Below are 13,364 nucleotides of genomic sequence, written 5' to 3'. Positions count from 1 at the left end.
TATAGAAAGTTACTGTATATGAAGACAGAGGAACAAGTTGCAGAATATGCTTTTAATAAAGACAACATTTGTCTGTGTAGAGCTTCATCAAGTCATGAAATCCTGTCCCAATAAAAGCTTTTTCTGATATTCCTGTCTTTATTTTTATATTTATTGGCAGTGTTCCATTTCATCAAAAGTAGTTTTATACTTTAAATAATATTGAATATATTTAAAAAAAAAAAAAGTTGACTAAGTGGGCTACTGACATAGAGGAACTTATGTTGTTGATATATGGAATATTCTTTCAGGTTACCGGTGCTTTAAGGCTGTGATGTTTCTGACCGGGTTCATCTTCGCCTCTGTGGTGGTGTATTTAATCTGCCTGAGTGAGGACTTGCTGCCTCTGGTGGGTAACGCAGGCGTGGCCCTGGGGGCAGGTGTCATGTTCGGACTCATCACCATGCTGGTCCAATATGTGGGTCTTTTCATGACAGGATTACACACTGGGCTTTTTCTTGGAGTGGCTGGCATTGCTATAGCCTATAACTGGTAAGTTTTTACTAAGAATGGCAAGCATTGCTGTAGCCTATAAATGGGAAGTTTTTGAATTTGACTGAATTTATCTACCATCTTTTCAATAACTAATAATTATATAATTTATTTCACTCTTACTAGTACAGCCAAATGGGTGATTGTTTAACAATTCTTAAAGTGATTAAATAATGTATAGTTCTACTGAGCTCGTTGAGATTTTTTATCTCCATTACCTTTATATTTCATTTATTACCATTGTAGTACAGTGAAACCCCGGATTTCGGCTGTAATCCGTTTCAGAAGGTCGGCCTACAACCGAAGTAATATTTTCCATAAGAATTAATGTACATAAATTTAATTAATCCATTCCAGACATCCAAAAATATTAACAAAAAATACATTTTTAAAGATTAACTATAGTTTTACATACACAAAACAATGAGAACTAAATAAAATGACTAATGAAATGGACAAATGAACATTTTAACATCACATTTACCTTTATTGAAGATTCCTGTTGGCCTATGGAAGACAGGGAGGAGGAGAGAGGGAGGACTGATTATTGTTTGGAAGGGGAATCCCCCTCCATAAGGACTTCAGGTATCAAGTCCCTATCTAGGGTTACTTCCCTTCTTTGTCTTTTACTGGCACTAGGACCAGCTTTAGAGTCACTGTACCCGTCACACAAAAAAACTGTCTAGAGAGGTCTGTTTCTGGTGTGTCTAAGATTTGCCTGAAGTGGGACAAGGTTTTATCATTTAACATGTTGCAGATATGGCTTGTTTCAGCTTGGTCAGGGTGATATTTCTCCACAAAACTTTGCACCTCCCTCCACTTTGCACAAATGTCCTTAATTGCTGAAAAAGGCACCTTCTTCCCTCTTTTCCTCCTCCTCTGAACCAATTTCTTCAGCTGTGGTCTGCTGCTGTTGCAGATGAAGGTCTTGCAGCTCTTCACTGGTTAGCTCTTGGGCCCATTGTGGCTTATTTGCAGTCACACTCAAACCACAAAAAACAATGGATTACATATAATGAAATGTTTGGATGAATACATGGAGTGTTCCTCACTCACAGAGAGACACAGCCAGACTGACTCGTGCACTAGGCGTGGTGGGCAGACTTGTCCAGTACAGCCGATTTCTGAGTTGCTGGCTGAAATCCAGGATGGAATTTTGGCCAAAAAAGCGGCCGAAATCCAATCTGGCCGATATCCACACTGGCTGATATCCAGGGGTCCATTGTATAATTGCTTAATTTTTTTGATAGTGGGTAATCCAACCTAACCAAACTTTATTATTATTTTTTTTTTTTTTTTTTTTTTTTTTTTTTTATTATTATCACACCGGCCGATTCCCACCAAGGCAGGGTGGCCTGAAAAAGAAAAACTTTCACCATCATTCACTCCATCACTGTCTTGCCAGAAGGGTGCTTTACACTACAGTTTTTAAACTGCAACATTAACACCCCTCCTTCAGAGTGCAGGCACTGTACTTCCCATCTCCAGAACTCAAGTCCGGCCTGCCGGTTTCCCTGAATCCCTTCATAAATGTTACTTTGCTCACACTCCAACAGCACGTCAAGTATTAAAAACCATTTGTCTCCATTCACTCCTATCAAACACGCTCACGCATGCCTGCTGGAAGTCCAAGCCCCTCGCACACAAAACCTCCTTTACCCCCTCCCTCCAACCCTTCCTAGGCCGACCCCTACCCCGCCTTCCTTCCACTACAGACTGATACACTCTTGAAGTCATTCTGTTTCGCTCCATTCTCTCTACATGTCCGAACCACCTCAACAACCCTTTCTCAGCCCTCTGGACAACAGTTTTGGTAATCCCGCACCTCCTCCTAACTTCCAAACTACTAATTCTCTGCATTATATTCACACCACACATTGCCCTCAGACATGACATCTCCACTGCCTCCAGCCTTCTCCTCGCTGCAACATTCATCACCCACGCTTCACACCCATATAAGAGCGTTGGTAAAACTATACTCTCATACATTCCCCTCTTTGCCTCCAAGGACAAAGTTCTTTGTCTCCACAGACTCCTAAGTGCACCACTCACTCTTTTTCCCTCATCAATTCTATGATTCACCTCATCTTTCATAGACCCATCCGCTGACACGTCCACTCCCAAATATCTGAATACGTTCACCTCCTCCATACTCTCTCCCTCCAATCTGATATTCAATCTTTCATCACCTAATCTTTTTGTTATCCTCATAACCTTACTCTTTCCTGTATTCACCTTTAATTTTCTTCTTTTGCACACCCTACCAAATTCATCCACCAATCTCTGCAACTTCTCTTCAGAATCTCCCAAGAGCACAGTGTCATCAGCAAAGAGCAGCTGTGACAACTCCCACTTTGTGTGTGATTCTTTATCTTTTAACTCCACGCCTCTTGCCAAGACCCTCGCATTTACTTCTCTTACAACCCCATCTATAAATATATTAAACAACCACGGTGACATCACACATCCTTGTCTAAGGCCTACTTTTACTGGGAAAAAATTTCCCTCTTTCCTACATACTCTAACTTGAGCCTCACTATCCTCGTAAAAACTCTTCACTGCTTTCAGTAACCTACCTCCTACACCATACACTTGCAACATCTGCCACATTGCCCCCCTATCCACCCTGTCATACGCCTTTTCCAAATCCATAAATGCCACAAAGACCTCTTTAGCCTTATCTAAATACTGTTCACTTATATGTTTCACTGTAAACACCTGGTCCACACACCCCCTACCTTTCCTAAAGCCTCCTTGTTCATCTGCTATCCTATTCTCCGTCTTACTCTTAATTCTTTCAATTATAACTCTACCATACACTTTACCAGGTACACTCAACAGACTTATCCCCCTATAGTTTTTGCACTCTCTTTTATCCCCTTTGCCTTTATACAAAGGAACTATGCATGCTCTCTGCCAATCCCTAGGTACCTTACCCTCTTCCATACATTTATTAAATAATTGCACCAACCACTCCAAAACTATATCCCCACCTGCTTTTAACATTTCTATCTTTATCCCATCAATCCCGGCTGCCTTACCCCCTTTCATTTTACCTACTGCCTCACGAACTTCCCCCACACTCACAACTGGCTCTTCCTCACTCCTACAAGATGTTATTCCTCCTTGCCCTATACACGAAATCACAGCTTCCCTATCTTCAAACTTTACTTAACCTAAATAACTTACATCAAGAAATATGTTGCAAGTAAAGGGCTCTTTATTCTATGAAACTGGAACTACTCTCCTCAGATCAAATTTCATTACCTCCCATTTTCCAAGCACTGTATGGCCATTATGGGTTTAGCACTTCTCCATCAATAATAGTACAGTAGAAACACAATGCACAGATAATATTTCTGGAAGTCACTCTGACTTTTTTTGGGTTATCCTAGGTTCTCTACACATATGCTGCTATGTATGATAATTTATGTGACTGTTTGTGTATACCTGAATAAACTTACTTACTAAAACCTGCACTTTGTGAAATAGCATTATGTACACTGAAGAATGTGTGTGAAAAATAGGGTTAGGTTCCTGGCACCTTGACAAAAAAAAAATGCCAGTCACGTTTATTTCTAAATTTTGTAATTCATCAGAAATAATAAAGCTTTTCATATCTTGCATTATAATTGTTGATTCTTGTATAAGTACAGTGGAACCTTGACTTACGAGTTTAATACATTCCAAGAGCTAGCTCATAACTCAATTTACTCGTATATTAAATTAATTGAAAAGCCATTAATTCGTTCCTGGACTCTGGAGACACGAGAAAAAAATACTTGAATATGAGGCTATTATCAACTGTATGGCTTATTTATCTATCACAATTCATCTAACATGACATAATAAACAATATAATTAGCACAGAAACATGATATATACTCTAGAATTAATAAAATAGGTCATAATATGGTGGTAGAGGCAGCGGCAGAAGTGTTCGCCAATTCTGTCCCAATTTGACTATAGTATCTTCCCATGTTCTTACTGTAAGAGAAAACAGTATTTTTGAGGCTAACTGCAGTAGATAACTAGTTTTCTAAGGAAAACACTGAAACAGTTTATTTATAAAAAAGAAATATCGTATAAAAACTGTTTATATAATATGTGGGTGGGGGATGCTGAGGGTGGGGAATGTTGATGGAAATCATTGTCCTTTTCTTCTCAGCACTGTCCTTTGCACTTATTTTCTTAGGACCCATGGTTAGAAAAAAGAAATTTGGCCAAATGACTGTAAAAAATGCAAACAAGCACGAGAGAACTGCTCCCACAGCGATGTAAACATGTTTACTGCTTACCAGCTGTGCCAACTAGCAGAAGCAATCTGAATTATTATTATGTACGTATTATGCATTATTATTATTATTAATTTAGGGAATTGAAGCTATCATTATTATAATGAACCTTGATGCTGGTGAGGGGCTCTTGATCTAGGGAATTGGATCTGTGCTCTAGTTACTTAAATTAATTATTATTATTATAATCAAAAAGTGCTAAGCCACAAGGGCTATACAGCACTTAAATTAATAATAATATAATAATAATTTTTATTATAATAACGAACGCCGCCAATTCAGTTCACTGTTTACCTCGCTGTGGGAGCAGTTATCTCATGCTTTGCTTACATTTTTGACAGTCATTTGGCCAAATTTTGTTTATCTAAGCATGGGTCCTAAGAAAGTAAGTGTAAAAGTGCTGAGAAGAAAAAGAGAATGATTTCCATGAAATTAAAGCAAGAAATCATAGATAAACAAGCGAGGTGTCCAGGTTTTGGGTTGATGGGGAAGAGGGAGGGGGTATCTGGCTCGTAACTCAAATGTTGGCTCGTAACTGAGAGCAAAAAATCGACCCAGGGATGGCTCGTATCTCAAAAAACTCGTATGTTGGGACACTCTGAAGTCAAGGTTCCACTGTACTGTATAAACTTGGGAGGAATACTCCAGAAATAGTGTATGAGAAGGAATGCTTAACAGTTGGAGAACTGACTGCGACAATATAAAGAACCCTCAGACATGCCCTGGAAAACAATCATGGAAATCATGGAAAAGTTAAATACAGAGGCATACAAGATGTGTATAAAATATGTCCTACTGAGAAGTCCTAAAAGAAGATCAAGTATAGACATAAAAAACTGTACAGAAGTACGTATAGTGGTTCCTTAGGTTACGATGGGCTGGAGTTAAGATAATTTTGAGTTACAATTTGCCCTCAAAGAAATTTAGTTTTGAGTCATGATGAAAAGCTTGAGATACAATATGTGAATGATGGTTGGCAGGCATGGGTGGGCCTCAACCCAGAGACAAGACAGGGTGATGAAAAGATCTTAAATGGAGTGATGGTGGAGGGTGTGTTGGAGGTGAATATGAGGGGTGGTGGTGGTGGGAGACCATACATGTACCAGATGTGTATGGTGGGAAACTGACAGTGTTAATATTAAGTCTACAAATACTAGTTACCAATCTGTCTGCCTGCTCTTCCTTGCCATACCTGCCTTGTCTTGTTGTGTCTGTTGTGGAGGGTGCAGGGACTGGGAAGGAGACCATACATGTATCAGATGTATGGAGTGGGAGTGGACCAGGAGACAACAAGAGTGTAATTATTAGGTCTTCAGTGTCTTACCAGTCTGCTTGCCTGCCAGCCTCCCTGCCTGCCCGCATCCCTCCTCTGCCTGCCTGTCTTCCTCCCTGCTTGCATCCCTACCTCCCTCTTGTATCTCTCCCTGCCTGCCTCACCACCTCTGCCCTGTCTTGCCTACCTTGCCACTTTGCTTGGGCATAAGCCTATGAAAGATAGGCTTATTCTGCAGCTAGTTGCCAGTGCCTCTGGATATTTCAGGCTTGTGTATCACTCAGGAAAACCCAGTGTTTTTACACAAAAAGAATGCAACGGAAGGTTGGGTGTTTTCTGGCATCTTGGAATAAATTTCCATAAAACCATGTAGGAAGCAAGGGGCTAGTAACCCCTTCACCTGTATAAATTACTAAATTTAAAAGGAAAAACTTTCGTTTTTCTTTTTAGGTCACCCTGCTTCGGTGAGATACTGCCAGTTTGTTAAAAAAAAAAAACATGTATTTTGAGTTACATTATTTTGGAGGTATGTTACATCTTCTGGAGCAGATTAATATCGTAACTCAAGGGACCACTGTAGCAATAGGGCTATTAAATTGTTTGAAACACACAGATATGTTGCGGTTGAGGAAATATAAATAAATAGTCTTTGTCAAGAGATTACATAGAACAGAAACTTGACATTCGTACCAGACAGAAGAATGACATAGGGCACAAAAAGTGGTCCAAGATATTTCAAGACACCCCCAAATATTTTTATGCATATGTAAATGCCAAGTTAAAAACCAAGTGTAGAATTAGACTTAATTATACAAGGTTCACATACTAATGAAGGAATAAGAAAGTGAAATTTTAAAAGATCAGTATGAATCAGTGTTCAGCAATCCACTAAATGAAAGCAAGGTGGTGAATGTTGAATATTTTATTACCTCTGATAGTCACAGATCATATAACTGATATAAGCACTAATCCCATAGAATTAGAAATAGAAAACCTGCCTCTTGTGCAGCACCTGGACCAGATTCGTAGAATTACAATAGTATTTATAAATGAAAAATGCTACTAGCACAAGCACTCAATATCCTTTGGAGAAATAGCTTAGATCTAGATAAAATACCCGAGATAAAATTTTAGAGTGCAGACAGCACATGATGAGTCTTCGAAAGGGTGATGAGATGCTAAATTATAAAACAGCCCCTGTATGACCCTAATGGGTTTAGATCACTTAATATGGATTGTAATAATAATAATAAAAAAGTACACAACTTGTCACAATTTCTATTTTTTATTATTATTATTTTTTATTAACATATCAGTTGTTTCCCACCAAGGCAGGGTGACCTGAAAAAGAAGAAACACTTTCATCATCATTCACTCTATCACTGTCTTGCCAGATGTGTGCCTACACTACAGTTAAAAAACAGCAACATATCAACACCCCTCTTGCAGAATGTTCTGCAATGCACCGTACTTCCCACCTCCAGGACACAAGTCCAACTTGCCGGTTTTCTTAAATCCCTTTATGTTACTTGGTTCACACTCCAACAGCGCATCAAGTCCTAAAAAACATTTGTCTCCACTCCTATCTAACACGCTTATGCATGTTTGCTGGAAGTCCAAGCCCCTCGCACACAAAACCTCCTTTATCCCCTCCCTCCAACCTTTACTAGGCTGACCATTACCCTGCCTTTCTTCTGCTGCAGATTTACAAGTTCTCCAGATCATTCTATGTCGTTTCACCCTCTCTAAATGTCCGAACCACCTCAACAACCCCTCTTCAGCCCTCTGGATAATAGTCTTAATAACCCTGCACCTCCTCCTAATTTCCAAACTATGGATATTTGGGAGTGGACGTGTCAGCGGATGGGTCTATGAAAGATGAGGTGAATCATAGAATTGATGAGGGAAAAAGAGTGAGTGGTGCACTTAGGAGTCTGTGGAGACAAAGAACTTTGTCCTTGGAGGCAAAGAGGGGAATGTATGAGAGTATAGTTTTACCAACGCTCTTATATGGATAAAAGAGAGTGCAAAAATTATAGGGGGATAAGTCTGTTGAGTGTACCTGGTAAAGTGTATGGTAGAGTTATAATTGAAAGAATTAAGAGTAAGACGGAGAATAGGATAGCAGATGAACAAGGAGGCTTTAGGAAAGGTAGGGGGTGTGTGGACCAGGTGTTTACAGTGAAACATATAAGTGAACAGTATTTAGATAAGGCTAAAGAGGTCTTTGTGGCATTTATGGATTTGGAAAAGGCGTATGACAGGGTGGATAGGGGGGCAATGTGGCAGATGTTGCAAGTGTATGGTGTAGGAGGTAGGTTACTGAAAGCAGTGAAGAGTTTTTACGAGGATAGTGAGGCTCAAGTTAGAGTATGTAGGAAAGAGGGAAATTTTTTCCCAGTAAAAGTAGGCCTTAGACAAGGATGTGTGATGTCACCGTGGTTGTTTAATATGTTTATAGATGGGGTTGTAAGAGAAGTAAATGCGAGGGTCTTGGCAAGAGGCGTGGAGTTAAAAGATAGAGAATCACACACAAAGTGGGAGTTGTCACAGCTGCTCTTTGCTGATGACACTGTGCTCTTGGGAGATTCTGAAGAGAAGTTGCAGAGATTGGTGGATGAATTTGGTAGGGTGTGCAAAAGAAGAAAATTAAAGGTGAATACAGGAAAGAGTAAGGTTATGAGGATAACAAAAAGATTAGGTGATGAAAGATTGAATATCAGATTGGAGGGAGAGAGTATGGAGGAGGTGAACGTATTCAGATATTTGGGAGTGGACGTGTCAGCGGATGGGTCTATGAAAGATGAGGTGAATCATAGAATTGATGAGGGAAAAAGAGTGAGTGGTGCACTTAGGAGTCTGTGGAGACAAAGAACTTTGTCCTTGGAGGCAAAGAGGGGAATGTATGAGAGTATAGTTTTACCAACGCTCTTATATGGGTGTGAAGCGTGGGTGATGAATGTTGCAGCGAGGAGAAGGCTGGAGGCAGTGGAGATGTCATGTCTGAGGGCAATGTGTGGTGTGAATATAATGCAGAGAATTCGTAGTTTGGAAGTTAGGAGGAGGTGCGGGATTACCAAAACTGTTGTCCAGAGGGCTGAGGAAGGGTTGTTGAGGTGGTTCGGACATGTAGAGAGAATGGAGCGAAACAGAATGACTTCAAGAGTGTATCAGTCTGTAGTGGAAGGAAGGCGGGGTAGGGGTCGGCCTAGGAAGGGTTGGAGGGAGGGGGTAAAGGAGGTTTTGTGTGCGAGGGGCTTGGACTTCCAGCAGGCATGCGTGAGCGTGTTTGATAGGAGTGAATGGAGACAAATGGTTTTTAATACTTGACGTGCTGTTGGAGTGTGAGCAAAGTAACATTTATGAAGGGATTCAGGGAAACCGGCAGGCCGGACTTGAGTCCTGGAGATGGGAAGTACAGTGCCTGCACTCTGAAGGAGGGGTGTTAATGTTGCAGTTTAAAAACTGTAGTGTAAAGCACCCTTCTGGCAAGACAGTGATGGAGTGAATGATGGTGAAAGTTTTTCTTTTTCGGGCCACCCTGCCTTGGTGGGAATCGGCCGGTGTGATAATAAAAAATAAAAAAAAATAGGATTGTCTTCATTATATTCACACCACATATTACCCTCAGACACAACATCTCCACTGCCTCCAGCCTTCTCCTCGTTGCAATTTCTAAACTATTATGACAAAATCTCAGTCACTAGAAGAAAACCAAAACACAGATGTGGTATGCACTGATTTCATGAAGGCCTTTGACAAATGTGATCAGGGAATAATAGCACAAAAAATGAGGTCAGTATATGAAACAGAAAAAGTAAGCAAATGAATATTAAATTTTCTGACAAATAGAACACAAAATGTAACAGTAAATAAAAGAAATTCTAGCCATGACAAAGTAATCCAAGGCACAGTCCCAGTGCCTTTGTTTCTTATCCTCAAAGGAGACTTGGATAAAAATGCCAGTCACAGCTTTGTATTTTCATTTGCTGACAATACCAAAATGTGTATGAAGGTCACCTTGCAAGAAGTCAAAAACTGTGTGAGGATATAAGCAGCCTTCCAGTGTGAAACAGTAGAGAGTAACATGGTGTTCATTGGTGACAAATTCCAACTGCTAAAATATGTTAATGAACTCAAAAGGGGCACTTCATACAAAATGCAAGAGGACCACTAAATAGAGGGAAAGGAACACATGAAAGAAATGGTTGTATAATGTCCACTGACCTATCATTTAGAGAATACAATAGGGTGAATGTCACAAAAGCGAGGAAAATGACGGGTAGATTAGAACTTTTAAAGTGAGAAATGGTCCCGCTAGTTATACCATTTAAATTACTTGTGCTCTCTTGCTTTGAGTAATGTTCAGTGTTGATGGCTCTGCTCAAGACAAGACAGATATCATAGCCAAAACACAGAGATCATTTACTGCCTGCATTTAAAATACAGTGGACCCCCGGTTAACGAACTTTTTTCATTCCAGTAGTATGTTCAGGTGCCAGTACTGACCGAATTTTTTCCCATAAGGAATATTGTGAAGTAGATTAGTCCATTTCAGACCCCCAAACATACACGTACAAACGCACTTACATAAATACACTTACATAATTGGTCGCATTTGGAGGTGATCGTTAAGCGGGGGTCCACTGTACTGAGAATGTTTCAAAGTACTGAATATATTCTTTCTGGAACTGAGATACTTGATGGTCTAGTTCCAGTTATAGTGGCTCTTGACCTGGTTGGCAAAGCTCTCGCTTAACATGCTGAGAGTCCAGGTTCGATTTCCAGCAAGGGTGGAAGCATTGGGTGCATTTCCTTGCACCTGTTGTCCATGTTCACCCATCAGTAAAATAGGTACCAGGGTGTTACTCAACTAGTGTGGGTTGCATCCTGGGACAAAAATTGACCCAATTTGCTTGAATTGTTCTGCATAACAAGCAGCTTTCTGTATAGTAATACATATATGCATGTAGAAATAAAGATTATTATTATTCCAAAGCTACACCCTACTGTGACAATATATTGAAATGAGACATGAGAGGAAGTGTAAAATCGTCCCAATGAAAAGCATGGGCACTATGAGCACAATAGAACATTGTACCCTCTCAACATCAATGTGCCACAACTATTCAGCCTATTATCAGCAGATATCAGAATGTAAAAATCTTCAAGAGGAAACTGGATCCTTACCTCTACCTAGTGCCACACCAACCAGGCTGTGATGGATATGTTGATCAGCAGGTCACCAATAGCAACAGTTTGGTTGACCAGGTGAACACAAAAACCTGGCCTTAGGAAGACTCAGAACCAGTCACAGGTACCTACCACCACCATCACCTGCCATGTCAACATTGGTAAAAATAAGCCACATTTCCTTACCAGTCTGTACCAGTGGTTGCTGTTGCTTGTTAATTTGTAAGTTCATGGAGAGGGTTGATATGACCCTGTACAATACTGGTATATACATGTGTCAGACAGTATCAGCTACTGCTATAACCACCTCCCTACCACCACAACTATCACCTACAACCACCTCTATTATAACCTGTTAACCCCTCAAGGAAGGTTCCTTGATGTTGGTGAGGGGCTCTTGATTTAGGGAATTGAATCTGTGCTCCAGTTCCCCGAATTAAGCCTGAATGCCTTCCACATCCCCCCCTGGGCGCTGTATAATCCTACGGGTTTAGTGCTTCCCCCTTGATTATAATAATAATAATAATAATAATAATAATAATATAACCTGTTAACATTACTCAAGTATGCCACATTTCCTTACCATATTGTACCAAACATACAGGAACTCCCCTCACCTATTCCAAGCAAATGTATACTAAAGATGAATGAATCTAGAGTAAAAAACAAGAAAAATGCAGCTTTATTGTAATAAAATGAAGTGGGATTTGATAGAGTTTTGAGGTCCACAGCTTACACCATACTGAGCCCTGCTTCTCAGGAGTCTGGGAAAAATATATTGCCTAAATTTAGGTGGAATTAGAAAGAAAAGAAAGTTTCCTCCAGGAACAGTTGTTCCCAGTTAGAACAGGTGAACCACCTTGCCTAAACCCCAGCAGAACAAGATGCTCTCTCACACCCCACTCGAGTCACCAGCTGACTTCCCTGGTCGTAGAAATCCCCGAACATTTTCTTGGATACAACTCGGTCAAAATCATCCTTTCACTACACAACTTTTCTAGGTTAATAACTTTTTCACACATTATTATCAGTGCCCAACATAGAGTATTCAATAATTGTCTAAATACAACTAGAGCAGGGACATAGGTGTTAAAGGCATGGCAGTGTGTAATTGCACATTCATGTTCCACCTCCTAGCTTATTTTTTTAAAGCTTCATGGTGGACCCAGTAGGTAATATTTATGCATTTTGGAATTGGGTACAATATTTTACTAGTGATTTTTATGAAAGCTGCTCCCTGGATGCATATTTATTGTTTTTCTACTGCAATAATTAACTAATAATAATTGTTATTAATATCGAGCTAGAGTACTTTATGTCACAGTACCCGTGAATATGGATACATGCAAATATAAATTTTAGAGGATTGGCTAATTCCTTATAAAATCTTCATACATCTATGGAATACACTGAAATTTTAGAAATTTGGAGCCTTAATATCGATAAATTCTTCAAGTTTTTGCAAAGGTATATACTCTGAAAATTCAAGACATAACACAAAATTATGAAGTGAAATCTTGAATGCCTCAGGAATTAAAAAGTATACCGAGGTTATAAAGTTACAGTAACTAATAAATGTGAACTGTTTCACCTTAAGAAAGAATGTGATTAAATTATAAACAGTGACATAACTGAAATGCTCTGGTAGTTAGAGGATGAATGGAAAATTACAATACTGTATGTGTATTTAATATTTATGAAATCCTCAGCTGTGTACTATACCTAAAAATATTTGAAAGTTGTATACTAATACTGTACCTGTGAAACCCTCAGGTGGGTGCCTAGTAGTGTATGGCCTGTGGTGGGTATCCTTCTGGCAGCAGGATTGCTACTGGCCATCATGACGCTGTATTTCCAGAAAGGGCTGACCATCCTGGGTACAGCTATTAGCGGAGGAGCCATAATGTCCGCCACTCTTGACTACTTTATTGAGAAGGTGTGTTTGCCCTGCAGTTGTGCGTGTTGTTTGTAGATGTTTGAGACAAAACAATTTCTTGTGATCAAACCTATGGACTGAATAACTATGAAGGCTGAGAGACTAACCACCTCAGAATTACCTTTCCACTTCTAAA

The 13,364-nt window shown here is 39.8% G+C and overlaps 1 protein-coding gene and 1 long non-coding RNA gene across 3 annotated transcripts in view; one reads left to right on the top strand and one right to left on the bottom strand.

Moving 5' to 3' along the window:
* The first annotated feature begins 271 nt into the window (after positions 1–271).
* Positions 272–13,364, top strand: part of LOC128702622 (transmembrane protein 198) — a 74,607-nt gene continuing 61,514 nt past the window's right edge. For both annotated transcript variants that reach the window (XR_011394210.1, XM_070101901.1), the window contains exons 1-2: positions 272–531; positions 13,066–13,228. Coding sequence is in view for 1 of the 2 variants with exons in the window: in XM_070101901.1 (XP_069958002.1) it covers positions 314–531; positions 13,066–13,228 (381 nt within the window). In the remaining variant the exon portion in view is untranslated. The remainder of the gene's footprint in view (positions 532–13,065; positions 13,229–13,364) is intronic.
* Positions 7,007–13,182, bottom strand: LOC138855058 (uncharacterized). Its single transcript, XR_011394211.1, has 2 exons — positions 13,051–13,182; positions 7,007–7,440 (listed from the first exon to the last, which is right to left on the bottom strand). It is a non-coding gene; the product is annotated as an uncharacterized lncRNA (long non-coding RNA).

The sequence above is a fragment of the Cherax quadricarinatus genome, chromosome 79 (assembly GCF_038502225.1).
Source record: "Cherax quadricarinatus isolate ZL_2023a chromosome 79, ASM3850222v1, whole genome shotgun sequence".
Lineage (NCBI taxonomy): Eukaryota > Metazoa > Arthropoda > Malacostraca > Decapoda > Parastacidae > Cherax > Cherax quadricarinatus.
This window is presented reverse-complemented; position numbering and strand designations above follow the sequence as displayed.